This window comes from Acomys russatus, chromosome 27 (assembly GCF_903995435.1).
Source record: "Acomys russatus chromosome 27, mAcoRus1.1, whole genome shotgun sequence".
NCBI lineage: Eukaryota > Metazoa > Chordata > Mammalia > Rodentia > Muridae > Acomys > Acomys russatus.
In genome coordinates, this window is record NC_067163.1 from 6,004,303 (window position 1) to 6,021,123 (window position 16,821).

General features: G+C 51.0%; 1 protein-coding gene across 1 annotated transcript; it reads left to right on the forward strand.

Annotated features, from left to right (window-relative positions):
- The first annotated feature begins 3,032 nt into the window (after nucleotides 1–3,032).
- Nucleotides 3,033–16,500, forward strand: Tex29 (testis expressed 29). The gene is made up of 5 exons (XM_051169447.1): nucleotides 3,033–3,087; nucleotides 8,613–8,723; nucleotides 14,603–14,672; nucleotides 15,529–15,692; nucleotides 16,460–16,500. Exons 1-5 carry the CDS (start codon nucleotides 3,033–3,035, stop codon nucleotides 16,498–16,500), a joined length of 441 nt encoding a protein of 146 aa, XP_051025404.1.
- The last annotated feature ends 321 nt before the right edge of the window (nucleotides 16,501–16,821 follow it).

The window sequence follows — 16,821 nt, forward strand, 5'->3', positions numbered from 1 at the left end:
TGATGCCTCCTGGGGAGGGCATGGTGGGCGAGGAGCAGGCCTCCTGCTCCATCAGCACTTTCCTTCCCATCCCTCCTCCAGGGCGCTGCTGGGGAAGGTTTGCACTGGCCTGCGAGGCTCCTGTTCTATCCACAGTGTGGCCAGTCATAGGCCAGGCCTCAAGGTGCCTTTGCCACAGTTCACCCTGTGAAAACACTCCTTAAATGGGTCCAGTTCTGTCTCGAAAGGTACTGTCCAAGGGAGCTAGAAGGCAGTTGCCCCCAAGATGCTTTAGTGATGTTCCAGAAGTTCTGAGGGCAGGAGACTGGGCAGGGAGCCCTGCGGTGGCCACATGGGCCAGCACGCTAACTGTCCTGTGGTCTGAGCCCTCCCCATTGTCTGGTAACTGTCAGGCACAGAAAACATTCAGGTTTCAGCCTCCACCTCAAGAAACAAATAGGAGTGACCCAAGAACAGTCGCATGGACACCCACAGTCCCACACAAATCCAAAGTGAACACAGTGCCCTGAGCAGTCCGCTGGTGGAAACATGGTTGGGGTGTCAGTGACACCGTGACATGACATGCTCAGCTCTAGGATGTGTGGATGACGGTGGGATACTGATGTACCACAAAAGAGTTTACCTGGTAGACACAGGAATGTTGGGTGTAACCCAGAAATGGGGCCATGAATGGCTGTTTAGGCACTGCTGGCTGTCCTGGGTTGTTTGCATGTGGGTCTGCAGCAGCTCTGATCAGCCGTGTGTGCGCACATGTGTGCATGCGTATGCCTGTGTCACGAGCGTCTTTATTCTGGGATTTTGGGCTTACTATCAACACATACCACATTGCTGACAACGGAAAGGCTGAGCTCTACTGATGAAAAATAAAGAGGGCCTCATCCACCTGCTGACTCAGTCCCTGCCTGGCATGCGAAGGCAGGAAGGCACAGGGATGCACAGGTCCTAGAAAGCCCAGTGCAACACCTACTGCTGTCAACAGTATTGTTCATATAAAAAATGTAAAGCTATGTTAGAAATTGTGCAGGATATGCAACTTGTATAGGAATCAATTTCCCATAGGTCAGGAACAATATACTTAATTTTTAGTAGTAACAGAAAATATTAAATGGAAATACAGTGAAAAATGATGGACCAAAAGGCGTTGGAAGGAACCGGCGGTCGAAAGCAGATGGCTTAGGGACTCAGCACTAAAGGGTGGCGACTTTTCTCTCCGTACTGATTTTGTCCTGTGTGTTGGGGTGGGTTGGTTGCTTGCTCATCCTGTTCTACGTCTCAGAGAAAACATTGTGCAGATTTTGAGGGAACGGAAATCACCAAGAACGGATAAGAACTGAGGATAGACACAGAGGGAAGACAAAGGGCAAAGCGAGGGGGCACACAGACCTGGCTGAACAATGACTCTGCCTGTGGCACTTTGGGCTGGGAACACACACACTGAGTCCCCACCTTGCCTTGCTGAGCCCAGACGCTTCTGCAGCCACAGCTCAGCTTGGCCCTGGGTCAGGGTGCTGCTCTTGGTGAGCTGGAGCAACAGAAAGAAAAGGGAGTCCTCCTGGGAACCCCAGCTTCTCTGCCCTCCACACTCAGGACAGCCAGCCAGTTCCTGGGACCTGGCTGCATTTCCTCCTTGAGTGACAGCTGATCACCAACGTCACCTCAGGGAACAGTAGGTCCCATGATAATTAAACCTCATATTGTGCAGCCACCAGCTTTTAATTTTTTGCACAGTTGCCGTATTTGCAAAAGCTACTTCATACCCATACCTTCTTGGTTATTAAGTGCCAACCACATTTGTTTACAAATAAAAGCAAGTTAATTAAATACTGCATCTACGCTAGCTAGAGAGTAGAGCAGCCTAGCTTCCAGTTGTGTGCTGCAGAGAGTGTCCTGGCAAGGCAGAGCGCTGTGCTCAGAGGGGGGACCATATCAAGCCACTCGCTCCCGAGCCCTGACCTGCTGTTGTGAGTGGAATTCCCACAGCAGGGAGGCAAAAGGGAGGCTGTCCACAGTTGCAGCCCCTTCCAAGGACACATTTGGCCAACGGCACGCAGAAAGGACCTGCTCTGGGGATGCAGGCAGAGGGCACACAGCACCTTGTTCCATCTCCTTCCACAGATAGATGGGGATTGGGGGGGGTCTTTGTTTTGTTCATGGGTGTACCTTAATAGTGTCCGAAAAAAACAGATGCTCCCAGAGAAAAGTCACATGGCAAGATTTAAACACCTGATCCTGCAGCAAAGGTCAGGATTCTTCATGGTCGCTTGCAGGACGGAGGGACTGGGACCTTAACTCTAGGCTTCAGGACAGTACCTTGCACCGGGCATCCTTCCTGAGGGGGCCTGTTAGTGTGCATGGACCCACCTCCGTGCATCTGTTCCATAGAATGAAGTGCTGTGGCGCCTTTGTGACCTCGGGCTTCCAAATGATGTCACAACCGGCAGGGGCTGGTTCATTGTTGTTGTTTCTTTTCTTTTCTTTCTTTTTTTTTTTTTCTTTTTCTTTTCCCCCCAGTCCACCCTTCCCCTCCAGCTGGCTGTGAGCAGTGGACAGGAGGAGTCGCCAGTTGCTGGTTTAACTAAAACACTGTTCCTACTTAGAGGGTACGAGTACTCACATCTGGAAGTGATGGCCAGGTGGGTGGCTACACCCTCTGCCTCCAGGCCAGGAAGAGCCCTCAGAGCCTCACCCGTTGCTTCTCTAATGTCATGCAGCACCCCAGGAGATGGCCACTGTGCTTGAGGTGTCCCGCCCTTTGTCAGGTGTGCACACCGAGGCCCCTGTATGCGTAGGTGTCCTGTGCGAACTCCCAGATGTGCCTGTCCTGTACCCCCTGCGCTGAAGTGGCCTGTTTTTCAGGTGTGGACGCTCTGGGTCCCCTGTGCCAAGGTGTCTTGTCTTCCAGGTGTGGACGCTCTGGGGCCCTCTGTTCTGGGGTGTCCTGTCTTCCGGGTGTGGACACTCTGGGGCCTCCTGTGCTGAGGTGTCCTGTCTTCCAGGCATATTTGATCCCTGCATCCCTGTCAGCTGCTACCATGAAATACGTCCCAGAAATGAAGTCTCCACCACACCTCCTGAAGAAGTTTGCAGGTAACATGGAAGAGGATGTTGGGACTGTTTTTATGGAAAATGTGACCTAGGTCACCTGGCTTATCTGATCAGAGGAGGCAGGGAAGTGTGTTTCCAAATGAGCAGAGGAGCCACCTTGAAATCTCTGGGTCCTCAGTCTCATTATAGGGCGAGCAGCTGACTTGGGGTCTCTCACATCAGTAGAAGACACAACAGGAAATTACACACTTTTCTGTCAGTTATACTCTGCAGTTACTTTAAAATTGTTTTCAACAAGAACACACACCTTGCCTCCTCACTGGGTCTGTAACTGGTATCAGACACTTGACTCCTGGGTATGGAAGCCATGCGAAAGTCTGATTTCCTTCAAGGCAAGTGAGTTACAATGCAATGTTATAATTGCATTTACTTTAAATCATGCAGGAGAAGCTTCTAGAATTGCATGATTCCCAGGAGGAGTATCTGGGGACTGGCAAGAAGGAACGGTCACCTTCCCTGCCCGTACCTCAGTGTTTGAAACTTTTTTTTCCTCCATTGAGCCTGTGTTCAATGTACTGCCATTATGCTAAGTGACATGTTTGTCTCTCTTGGAAGGCAGGCAGGGAAGCCAACTTGTCCCCAAGGCAGAGTTAGCCCCAGAGGCCTAAGGTGTGAGGGGAAGCTCAGCCATGGTAGGGCTGGGGAGGCACTCCAGCACCCCACCATGCCAGGGCCACGCACCTCCACAGCAAGAAGATTCTTTTTTTTTTTTTTCAAGAAGATTCTTAAGAGGACGCTTTGTGATGTCTGATTCAGATCAAGCAAGATGAGGTGATGTAGGCAGACTGGGGCTGTAAGTAGCAGGGACAGCTGGGTCAGCACTCTGTATACTTGGCTAGGATTGAGGGCCCCCTCCCCCCTCCCCACCCTCCAACCCCCTGCCCCCACCCTCACCTCCAGCTCCTCTCCACCCCACCCCTGGCTCCCCTCCTCACCCCTCCAACCCCCTCCCCAAACCCCCATCCCCTCCCCCTGCCCCCACGCCCGCCACCCGAGCCAAGTCTCCCAGTGGGGAAGCAGTGGCTAGAACAGGAGGGGAGCCTTGTCTTAGGTCCTTGGGAGCAGCCCCTCTTGGTGTCTGTATAGCCAAGAGCCTGGGGCGCTGTCTGGGTGGGGCAGGAGCAGTACCTCCCTCCTACTTCTGCAAGAGGTTTCTGGGAGCCTGTTGGACTCTAGCCCTGAATACATAAGCTTAGGGCTGGGACATCCCACTCCAGCTGTGTGGGGCCAGGTAAGAGGAGATCTCAGGTGAGCTGTGTCCTGGCTGTTGAGCTGCATCCTGGGGCCAGGAAATGGTCCCTCCTTAGTGTCTAGCTTTCCTGATGTTTCTAAGCTGGGGGCCTGTGCTGTGCCTGTCTGCTGGCCTTTAGCTTGGACCGTGATAAACAAATAGGACAACACCCTATTATCTCCTTCAGATGGGGGTTGGGGCTGCCTCAGAGGCTGTTGAGAAAGATGTGAAGTGATGAAGGTAGGTTGTCTTTCCACAATCTCAGATTTTTTTTTTTTTTTAATAACAGTAAATTCACAAATTTCAACAGTTTTGTTGGCAGACTTTGTCCAGAACTCTGTTTCCTAGCCAGTTGACACAGATTGTTATATTTCAGTTTTTAACTATTATCAGTTTTCATATCATGCATCAGACAGTAAATGCATCTCTCTACATATGTGTGCGTGCGTGCTGCGTGCATGCGTGTGTGTTTGTAGAAGGCTAAAAGGGGCTCAGAGTTTTTTTAATGAATAATATATTTTAAAGTTAATTTTCTGTGTGTGTGTGTGTGTGTGTGTGTGTGTGTGTGTGTGTGTGTGTTCATGCACTCTACTGTAGGTGCCCATAGAGGTCAGAGGCATTGGATCCCCTGGAGCTGGAGTGACAGGTGACTGTAGCCACCTGATGTGGGTGCTGGGAATTGAACTCAGGTCCTCTGGAAGAACAGTACTTGCTCTTAACCACTAAGCCACCTCTCCAGCCCTCTCAGGAGAGTTTAAGGGGTTCCAAAGATGGGTGAAAGCAGGATCTGGGGTGCTGATGGAGATGCGGAGTGCCTTGGGAGTGGGATCTGGGTGCTGATGGAGATGCAGAGTGCCTTGGGAGTGGAGTGGGTAAAGTGATGGACAGTAGGGTTGGAGTAAGGAGTCACACCCTTCCCTGTAGTATATCCAGTAAGCTTCTGGTCTTGGTTTTCCTGCTATGATTTTAATGCACCCATGTGCCCCTTTCATCCTAATTTCTTCCCACAGTCCGTGCACGTACTACCCCGGACACACCTGCTCTTATCTCATTTATAGAATGGTGTCCTCTCTGCTTTTAGGAATAAGTCTATCTGTACCACATGGGTAGCGCCTGTCACATGGTGCTGTTCACCTGTTTCCAAGGTTCATCCTTCATCCTCAACATGGAGTCTCTCAGGACAAGGCAAAGCCTGAAGGACCACTGCTTTACACAGTGGAGTAGCCCAGAGCAGGGCAGAGCCTGACTCAGCCCAGGTGAAGGCAGTGAGGCTGTGGTGGGACACCCAGCAGCGCAGAGCCCAGCTAGCCCACGCTGGCCCTGTTAAGTGTTCCTCCAGACCCTCATCTTACCTGGCCTCCTGTGTGGTCCCTCAAAAAGCATCCTCAGAGGGATCTGTGGATGCCAAGTGGCTCCTAGGCCAAGTGTGCATAGCTTAACCAGCTCCTAACCACCCTGACTTGAGTAAGATGTGTTGGGTCTGAAACAGCTGTACATGTTAGTGTCTTTCCCCAATGTCAGATTAATTGATTGACAATACATTCACAAGGGACGCAGTAGCTGCAATGACAGCCATTTGCCAGCTACCAGCTTCCCTGAGCCACCCGGTTAAGGTGAACCTCACACCACACATTCCTCAGTAAATATATCGCCAGGTCTCTATGTATTGAATGCATGTGGGTTACCGAATGGCAAACAAAGGTTAAAGAGGCCCAGGCTCCAGAGGCTTCTGGAGAGCCCAATGGAATTGTGGATAGAGTCTCTGTTGACAACAACCCCAAACCAGCTTCGGGGAAGCCGCTGCCATGGGTCACGAGCGTCAGAGCTGAGGGTGGAGTTGAGTCTGGCTGCAGAGGTAAGGGGACAGACCTGACAGGTGGGGGTTCTCTGCCTGTCAGTCCTTGCCCCACACAGGCCAGTGGGGCCACTGCTGTCTAGTGTAGGGTTCCTCTTCACTGTGGGGTGCAGGGGAGAAAGTTATACCCGTCATCGGGTCTGGTGTGTCCCATAAGTTCTTGGGCCTCATTTCTGTGATAAGATTTTAACATGTCCATGTGCCCTTTGCAGTCCCAGATTCACCTCAGTGAGGTTTTGAGGTGGCACACTTTATATTCTGAGAAGTAAGTCATTTGTCTATCAGTCTGTGCCGCACGGGTGGCACCAGACAGAGGGTGGTGCTCATCTCTCTGCCCAGGAGCATGGTCAGCTTCCACTCTCAAAACAGAGTCAAAAGTCACTTGTAAAACGAGTCTCTCTGGGCCAGGTGGCCCGAGAAGACAGCCTTACAGAGCGGAGTGTGAAGTGAGAATGGACACACCCTCGCCTCCGAGGGATCTGTGCACCTCCCTGCTGCCCTGCTGGCTGTGAGCCCCCATCCCCATGCCCAGGCACCCACAGTCTCTATCCTCCCTGTGTGCTTGGTGGTAAGGTCCTGGCCTGCCTGACAAGGTCCTACGGGAGCTTTGTGCATGCCTATCCAAAACTGGAAGCACAGGAGAGTGGAGATGAGGTGTTTCTGAGACAGGCCAGGCAGAAGCCCCATGCGTGTGAGGTGGGGAAGGGGCCGCTGCGCCCTGGCCAGAGGCAAGGCTGAGGGATGTGTGCCTCTCTCATGATGGAGTAGACCGCTTGTCTGCCTCATGAGTCTAACCTGCCTGTTGCCTGGCAGTGGATCTGCATATTCAGTTAGTGTCCCTTCCTTTAATGTTGCCGTGACAATGAAGCTGTTTCTGTAAATGGCAAAGCACAAGGTCCAAGCTCTCTTCCTTCTTGGAGGGCTGTGGCACGTCGAATGGACCCAACTGACTTGTGCTGTCAATTCCAAAGTGACTGAGCCCAGGGACACAGTGTCCACACACAGGACACGATGGCCTTCCATGTCCCCAGTTCCCTGAGAGTTCAGCTAGGCCTTGCAGCTCAGCTCTGTGCCCTCGGAGCTCCATATGGGAGGGCAGTTCACACAGACCTCTCTGGCACCTGTGTCTGTGACTTTTTAAATTATTATCTTATTTTACTTTTTTATTTTTTGTTTTTTTCGAGACAGGGTTTCTCTGTGTAGCCCTGTCTGTGAATTTTTTTTTAATTTTAATTTAATTTAATTTTATTATTATTTTTGGTTTTTCGAGACAGGGTTTCTCTGCATAGCCCTGGCTATCCTAGACTCGCTTTGTAGACCAGGCTGGCCTTGAACTTCACAGCAATCCACCTGCCTCTGCCTCCCGAGTGGTGGGATTAAAGGCACACGCCATAACGCCCAGCTTTGTGTCTGTGACTTTTAACCAAGGAGACACCACACTGATAGCATTTTGCATGTGTTCATGTGAGCACATGTGAGCACAGACACTAAGACAACCTATGCCTAGATCTTCTCAGTTCTGCTAGGCTAGCTCGTGACCCCAGGACCCTCCAGGCTTTGTCTTCCCCAGTGTGGGGCTTGTCCTCGGGCCTTGCCCAGCATAGTGACGTACCTCTGCCCTCAGGTGGTACACAGTCCCCTTGTTTACCATTTGGTCCAGTTAGCTGCCACCACCACTGAAGAAAGGACCACACTTCCCAAGTCAGAATCATGGAGACTCCTGTCTCCTCTCTTCAGTCCCCTCTACAGTACAGGGTCGCTGTTCTCCCTTTCGGGGGGAGGGGTCTAGAGCTCTCTCATTCAACTGTCTGCCTGGTAGTTTTCTTTATGGTTTGTTCTATTTTTAGTTTTGTATCTGTGTTTGTGTGTGGCTGTATGGTTTGAGTACGGTGCCCGCGGGGGCCAAAGGTGTCAGACCCTCTGGAGCTGGAGCTGGGGGTGCGCTTGAGCGTCCCGCCCAAGTGCTGGGTCCCTGTGAGAGTAGATGCACCTTTCACCTCAGAGCCATCTCTCCAGCCCCTGACTTTTGGTTTTTTGGATTCACCTTCCAAATTCAGGAGCCATCCTCAACCCACCCATGCTGCTAACCGGAGCTCGTGCTGTGCCTCTGTGTATACATTGCACATGGCGACCTGACCCCCCTTCCCCCAGTGGCCACGTGTGGAGCCCGTGCCTGGCTTGGCCCTGCTGAGAGGCCTTATCCTCCCAATCATCAGAGGCCCCTGTCTTATGCTCAGTAATTAACTTTATATTATTTTGGTTCAGAAATTTAATTCATCCTAGTTTCAAAGTAAGATTTGCAGGACGGATAACGGAAGTAACAAAACCACAGTTAAACCCGGCAGACTCCCACCCCAGAGCACTCCAACCCCGTCCCCACCTTTTTTCCGCCAAGTCAGTGCCTTTGTCTGTGCCTTGCAGTGTGCGACATCCCTCTGTATGACATCTGTGACTACAACATCACCAGGGACCGGTGCAAGGAGCTGGGGTGCTGTTTCTACAAGGGCGTCTGCTACGAGAAAGCTGTTCCCGGTGAGTGACCCAGTCCCAGACATTGTCTGTTGTCTGTGTCATGTCCCATCTGTCACTGCGCAGCCTGCTGTAAATGCACGGACTGCTGCCCGTTGGTTCACAACCTCACACACCCGTCCCTGCTCTGTGCTGAGTGTAAGGGTGGGACTGTGGTGGCTGGGTATGACACTGCCCCCACTAAGACAGCTGCTGGACAGAGGGTACAACTGCTGGCCACAGTCAGCTGAGAGTCTGATCGGGCCCAGCTGGTAGTGTCTAGCCAAGGACTGTGGGGACAGCTGAGTGACACGATGTGACTGGGGTTCTCCAGAGATCATTTTAGCCCTACACTGGAGCACAATAAAACCCTGAGGCCAGGCTTGGGCTATTCCAGGAGCTGCAGGCCTGGCTTCTCTCTCACCTGCCTGGCTCCGAAAGAGCCATTTCTAGACGTAGCAGGTATTCGTGGGGAGTGTGAAGGAACAGCAGGGCCATAGAGAGCCAGCTTGCAGCAGAGAAGGGCTGACCGTTTCTTCAGATACAGTGCCACATGTCAGTACTTTGATCTTTGGAACGTCTACGATTTTCTACAGCAATGCCTCCGAACTGTTATTAAATTACACTCGGAGGCAGCTGGGCGTGGTGGCGCACGCCGTTAATCCCAGCACTCAGGGAGGCAGAGGCAGGTGGATCTGTGTAAGTTCAAGGCCAGCCTGATCCACAAAGTGAGTCCAGGCCAGCCAGGGCTACACAGAGAAACCCTGTCTCAAAAAAAAAAAAAAAATGTTTTTCACATGGAGGCTCGTGTATTTCCTCATTCTGTCGATAGCTTTCAAAAGAGTAGTCATGGAGGCGGAGCGGGGCACACACACTGTGAGGGGTTCTAGGCACTTTCGATGCTTAAATGATACTTAATCTCAGTTGTCAGTGTGGAGAGAGTTCTTGACTTGCCTGGGAGGTGGGCTCCTTACATGTCGGCGGGGGACAATCTTGGTTAGGTTCATTGGTGTGTGAGACTGACGGACTATAGGTGGCAGCATTCTCTGGGCTGGACTCCCAGATTGTATAGAAAAGAGAGAGCGCGCTGAGCATAACCAGCCGTCATCGTCCACTGTCTGACTGTGGATCTAGTGTGACCTTGGCCTTCCTGCTGTAATGGATTGCATACTCCATTGCTTTTTTCAGAGTTTTATCTCAGCAGCAGACAATAACTAGGAAGGAAAACCGGCACCAGGAGTGGGGCTGTTACCGTGATAAACCCGACCGTGGACAAAGCCTTTGGGCTTGTTTGTGAGAAGAATATGGAATGTTGAGCTAGAAAGTTCTTAAAACACCACAATCAGATCCTAATGGGTCACCCTGGAGGAAGTTTGAAAGACAAGAATTCCGAAAGAAATGCAGACAGTGGATCAAGAAGGTTCAGATAGCAGGACATACGCAAACAGGAACTGAGATGGGGCTCTTATTTTGAACAACAATCTAGTTTCTTTTTTGCTGAGTTCTAAGAACCTGAGCAAAACTGAATTAAAAAAAAATGAACTAATTTGTTTGGCAGAGGAAATTTCAAGATGGGAGGGCATTGAGTCCAGTGCTGAGAAAGCCGCTGTAATTGCTGAAGAGATGGGCACTACAGAGGAGAACCTCTTGGGGCCTTGGGACAGTAAGAAGCTACCACGAGCATAAACCTCACCCATCAGAGGCACCATATTGTGAAGATCCTAATTCATTTGAAGGAAGAAAGTCTAAAATAAGGACCCTCATGTCCCTGAGAGTCAGCACACACATGCGGATCCAGCCGTGGTACAAGGTTGGCCAGGTTCCAGCTTGAGCTGTTGAAGAACTTGGCAGCATCGCCCACATGGTATCTGCTTTGCAGTCATAGAAAAGGGAAGACTGAGGGGGTCATGGAAGTGTGCGCCATGGTTTGGGAGAGCAGACGAGGGCCGGCAGCACGTGGCAGAGTTGGCATCCATGCAAGGAGCTCCTGGGAGGTCATTGTGTGAAACTGTAAAGGTGAAGTCTATGTTACAGTGGACACCCTAGGATATTGGAGACACCAGGATTGTGGCACAGAGGCCAAGCAAAGCTGCCGGCACAGAGTAGGACCAGCCTAAGAGAGAGGACATGTGTGTTTTGGGTGGTGTAACTGGAGGATAAGGCTATCTAAGTCCCCCAGAACCAGCCAGTTTCACCATGAGTCCCAGATGCTGCACATGGAGTTCAGGATTTGGTGTGTGTGCTGCTTGAATTTCATCTTGGTTTGGGCCTAGTCATTACTTGATATACCCAGATTCTTTCATTTTGGAATGGACATATTTATTCTGTGTGGTTATGTTAGAAGCATGTAACTTGTTTTTGTGTTTTGTTGTTGTTGTTTGGTTTTTAGAGACAGGGTCTCTCTGTGTAGCCCTGGCTGTCCTGGACTCACTTTGTAGACCAGGCTGGCCTTGAACTCACAATGATCCACCTGCTTCTGCCTCCCTGAGTGCTGGGATTACAGACGTGTGTCACTGCACCCAGCTTTTTCTTTCTTCCTTACTTCCTTTCTTTTCTTTCATTCTTTGTTTCGTTGTTTCTTTCTTTCAGTAAGAGCTCACACTTGAGAGATTGTCTTGAGTCTCAAATGATCATGTGGACTTTAGATTTTAAGCTGTTTGTAATTGTTATAGACTGTGGGACCTTTTGAAGTTGGATTGCATTTTGCATTCTGGGATTCACATGAGACTTTGGGGCATGAGACTTCACATGAGGAAATTTACAATTTAAAATGATGTGTTTGGGATCGTGACAGTCACCTGGACGGTGGCACAGGGTGTGCTATGGGTCATTGTGATCACATTCGTTCCATGGGAAGCCTTGTCCTCGGGGTGGCACTGTTCCCTGGGGTGGGATGCTGGGCTGTGGGCAGAGGTGAGGACAGAGCTGAGCACGGGTACTCAGTCCTGGATGTGGATATAGCACAAGTGGCTTCTGTCTTCTTCACCTCCCACCATGATGGGCTGTACCCTTGAGCTGTGAGCTGAAATAAAGCATTTCTTCCTTACGTTGCTCTTGTCAGGATATTTTATCACAGCAACGGGAAAGTGACCAAGAGCAACACTTCCGTACCTGAGTGTGTGTCTGCAAAATTCTATACTCAGAGCTCCTGAAAAGTCAGAGAAATGAGCATCCAAACAACATTTAAGATGTGCTTTCAGCCATTGCACATGGGCATGTGGTGCACACTCAATTTCTAGTCCAAGCCGAGAACCCGAGTCAGTATCTCAATTGCTACAAATCCAATGAAACGGAAACCCACCACTGGGAAGCGGGGAGCTGATACCTCAAGACAGATCCCCTCTTTAGAGAGGCATCCAGAACATCACTGATTTTTTAATCTGCTGTGTCCTCTGGACAGTTTTCCAGCAGGTTTTTATGAAGACACTGTTGATGCTGTGAGTGTTGCGTGTGTGCCACCCAAGGCTTAACCTACAGCTGGAGAACTCACTGGAGAACAAGCCATGGTCTCTATGGCTTCTAGGTGTGGGTTCCACAGACTCTCGGGAGCTTCTGTTGTCACGGGGCCACAGCATTATCTCATGGCAACAAGATGGGCCTCTGTCCATCTTCCCCATATTAGTAGAGTGCGTGGGCTCTGCTTTTTTCTTTTGATATTTTTCAAGTTAAGAGGTGGGGCCATCTGTGGGAAGATTCTGGGCAGTGAGCCCCACATTTCGGTTCTCACTGTGCCCTCAAATTATTTTTCATTTCTTTGACATCTTTCTCATTCAAGGCAGCAAATGAACCTCTGTGCTGTGTGAGCTGTAGGATTCGGTGACAGGATATTATGAGTTCTTTGTGCGTATAATTCCATGTTATGAAAACCTTTCACCAACTTCTTAAATAGGCTGGTTTGAAGCGCACATTGTGTTAAGGCATAATCTGTATTATTAAGAATACGAACTTGGGGAATTAGCATTAGATCTTTCAAAAAGAACAGGGAACCAGGAGGGAAGACTTGCCTTCACTCTGCAGTCTTGATTCAGGGCACATTATTTAACATGTCATGTCTTCTAAGTATCTGACTTCAGTTTCTTCATGGGATTTGCTGAGAAGATTTCAAAACTTTTGTTAACTGTGCTGGGGAGACGTCACCGAGGATTTCAATAACCCTTTCTTCTGCTCTTGCCGTCTGGGGAAGAACAGTCACAATACATGGCTCCTGTGAAACCACACATGTGGCTTCTCACAGCCAGGTGCTGCGCAGAGGGACCCCGAGTCCTGTCTCGTGCTTTTGTTAGCTTCACTACAGGGACTGAAGGCTACCTCATGTGGAAGGTGCTCACTATAAACATGAAAGCATTGTGTGTGCCGTGCTCACATCCTGAATTTATCATGGGCAGAGACTCCGGGACACAAGGGTTTTGGGGGTTTTATCTGAAAGCCCTTAAGTCCCTTTCATTTGGCTCTGTGTGTGCAACATCATGAACGGGGGCAGGGGGTTTCGCCCCAGTCGTGATGATCTCTTATTAGTCGCAACTGATTTTCCAGGTTTAGCCTCAGTAGCAATCACAGACTCTCAATTCCAAGTGTCCCACAAATGGTGCCTATGGAGTGTTTGAAACCTTGTAAGCCAGGCCTCCACGGTCTGTGCCCCGCTCAGCCTTGTTTTTCCAAGCTCCCACAACAGCCCATTAAGCTCTGAACGCTCACTAAATTTTGTAGCCCAAAGTTCCAAAACCTTCAACAAGACCCCCCAAAATATTATAAAGAGGCATAAGTACTTGCATGGTCAGGACCATTATAGCAACATGCTACTTAAGTCCTGGTACCAGTTTCTGTTCTAGTGTCCTTTCTATTGATGTGATGAAACATTTCCCAAAAACAACTTAGGGACATAAAGGGCTAACTTGACTTACACTTCCAGGCCACAGTCCATCATTTGGGAGGAGTCAAGGCAAGAACTTAGAGGCTGGAACTGTGGAGAGCAGCTCATTAGCTCGTTCAGATTTACACATGTCCTTACACAGCCCAGGACTACTCGCCTAGGGAATAGAACCACCCATGGTTGGCTGGGTTCTCCTGTGTCAACAATCAGGACAGCCCCTCGCAGGCACGCCCACAGACTGCCTTGATCAAGGCGACTACTCAATCGAGATTCTTTCTTCAAGTGATTCTAGGCTGTGTCAAGTTGTGTCTCAGGCTAACCAGGGCAGGAGTCTCTGTAGGTGTGATTTAATAAAGAGGTCGTCACACTGGATCACGATGACCCCCAACAGGCCTGGTGTCCTCACAAGAAAAAAGGACAGAGAAACACAGAGGGGCAAGAGATCACCAGAAGTCACAGGGAAGTAGGCTGAGGACTCTCAAAGCCTTGGGTGAGGATCAGGTCTGGAGATGCCTTGATATTGACTTGTGGCTCCAGACCTGCACAGCAGCAAACCTCTGCTGTCCTAAGACCCCCCCCCCCCCCCCCCCCACCCCACCCCCCCCCCCACTGCAGAAATGACATTACACCCAGCAGAGGTCTCTCTGGCTGCTTGAAGTCTTAGCCCTTGGGTCGGATGTGGCCAGCAAGCTGGTTCCTCTCCCTTGAGTGGATAGAATGCGGAACAGAGAACGTAGTGATTAGAGCGTCAGTGAGAGTTGTGCCCCACACATGCGCGTGCTGAGAGCTTTGCCCTCACACGGATGGCCCCACGGAGGGGAGGGACGGTGGCGGAGCTGGAGAGGCTCTTCCTGACGGTCAGACTTCACGACATTGACTTCCTCTATAGAGACCTGTCAGGCTGAAGACCTCTTAGCCACAGCACCCTGAGCCAATGGGCTAAGGGGCTGGCTGGTGGGGTGGCACACCCGGCCAGAGTCTGGGTGGGGCTGGCCCCCTCTCCTGATGACGCTGAGCCACGGGCTTCTCTCAGTTTATGTGCAGCTGTTCACCGCCCTGATCGTGTTCTTTGTCGTGCTCTTCTTCATTGTCATCATTTACAGGTGGGTCCTTTGAGTTCATTCGTCTGTGTGGGAGGAGTGGTCTGAGGCAGGCATGCCAGTCCTGGTGCCACTCCCTCCCTCCCTCCCCCTCCCCTCCCTCATCCCCTGCCGCTCTGGGTATATGTCCTCTTTAGTGATAAATGAGTCCCCAGCATTCAGTGGGTGTCTGAGGCCCCGAGAGCAGCACGTAGTCCACTGCCTCTGCAGCCACAGGTCCTGGGACCATACTGTGCTAGTTGCAATCGAAGACAGCACCCAGGAGGTCTCCTGGCTTGTGCTAAAGTCCAGCTGGGCTTTCCGTTGTCCTTCAGCACTGTTGTTGTGACAAGATAGCCGAACCGTCACCTCAGAGGAGGAAGGGCTTGTTGCGACTCACAGCCCCAGCGATGGCGCTGCCAACAGTTAAGGCTGGTTTTCCCACTCGTTGCTTCGAACCTTGAGTTCTGTCAGACATACCCTGTGGCCTTTTGTTTCAGTGATTCTGGGTCTTCTTACCCACCACGAACCCCACACAATGCTCTGAACCCTGGGCACAACAAGTGTACTGCGTGTGGGAGGTCAGTGTTTGGGTGTCTCAGAGTGACACCCTTCCTGTCATTGTCCTGGAGACAGTGACGCCTCAGACCACACAGTCGGCTTCTGTCTGCAGGGCAGGGCCATGTTCAATCCAGCACCCACCTCTGGTGTGCCTGCCGCCATTAAAGTATATACCTCACTTAGCACCTGCCCATAGACGAACTGAGAGTGTAAAGCAAAGCACATGAGCCTTGTCCCAGGGCCTGGGTGTGGAGCTCTGGGCAGTGCTAGGGGCTTCTCTCTCTAGCCGCCTGGCTGTGACCAAGCCTTTCTTCCTCAGGGTTGTACAGGAGACTAAAAGAGAGATAGAGCTCTCCATGAGGCCCACATCATCAGTCAAGAACACTGAGGAGCCCGAGCAACTGTCTGTTCAGGAAGTAGAAATCAAGTCAGTCAAGCCTTCCAGTGCCTCCTCCAAGAAAGAGACTGGGAGCCAAGTAGAAGGTAGGCCAGCTTGATCTGTGTATGGCTCTGCCCGCATGGTTCTTCTCTTCACTCTCGGTGTCTTTGATGGCCCTCAACAGAAGTGGCAAGCACTGTTTCAGGCTGGGCAGGATTCTAGTGTACTGACGACGATGGAGGGCCAGGACCCCAGGAGGCTCCCTTTTCCCTCCCTGACCTTGCTTGGCATGTATCAGTGCGTGTCCTAGGGGCAGTCTACTGACGCTGGCAGGTTTCTTCAGGTCCTTCCTTGGGGCCATGCAGGGTGAATGTGGCCACTGGGGGTGAGGACATGGCTGAAGAGGCACAACGGTTCACTGCCTGCTGTGGTTCAGTTGCTTGTCAGTGACTCTCAGGAGGCTGTGCCGACCTCTTGTTGCTTCTCTGGGCCAGAAGAAGGCCAGGTTAGAGAAAAGGATGTCCTAGCGTGGCAAATTGTTACGGGGTGTGGGACGGAAGTCTGCCTTGCTTGACATTTCAGCCTCATACAAGCCCCAAGAGAAAGAGGGACTGAAGAGTCCCTGCCAGTCATGACTCTGAGACTGCCTGTAGGACACGGGTTCGTCTCTTCCTTGATGCCTTCCGTGCTGAGGCAAAGGGTATAAAGACCTCCTAGTGAGGCTCCAGGCCTTGTGACGTATTGGCAAACAAGGGCAGTACAGGCCCCTTGCCAACTGACTTCTGGAAAAATGTCTGTCCTTGAAAAAAAATCCCCTAAGGGTGCTGCATGTCCCCTCAGAGAAACACTCAGATTTCCCCCTGTAATCCAGCTACACTGACGATCTCCGAGCACGAGGTGACTGAAGATTGAAGAACCCAGGGAGGGAGTGGTGCAAAGATGTCAGCGACATGTCCCAGTGAACGCCTTCAACGTGCGTGATGGAAAATAATGTGTGGTTGAGAGGAAAATAAAGGTATTTTGAGTGTTGTGTCTTACGCTCTGTTGCCCCATTCCTGGCTACGCTTCATCCTAGGAGAAAGAGCATGCCTTTGGGTGTGGGCGGGAACTAGAGTTTGGTTTCCATAGCTCTGCCTGTCACTAACACTGAGACCACAGGACAAGGCGCCAGCACGGATGGGCCACACAGGCCCCTCTTCAGAAGAGAGAGACAGGTGGCCACACGGATTCAGG

What these genes read in the sequence shown, in the direction of transcription:
- Tex29 (XM_051169447.1), top strand. Translation starts at nt 3,033, where the DNA reads ATGAAATACGTCCCAGAAATGAAGTCTCCACCACACCTCCTGAAGAAG. An exon ending in CCTCCTGAAGAAGTTTGCAG is followed by an intron (nt 3,088 to 8,612) that starts GTAACATGGAAG and finishes TGTGCCTTGCAG; the next exon opens with TGTGCGACATCCCTCTGTAT. An exon ending in GACTGGGAGCCAAGTAGAAG is followed by an intron (nt 15,693 to 16,459) that starts GTAGGCCAGCTT and finishes CCTGTAATCCAG; the next exon opens with CTACACTGACGATCTCCGAG.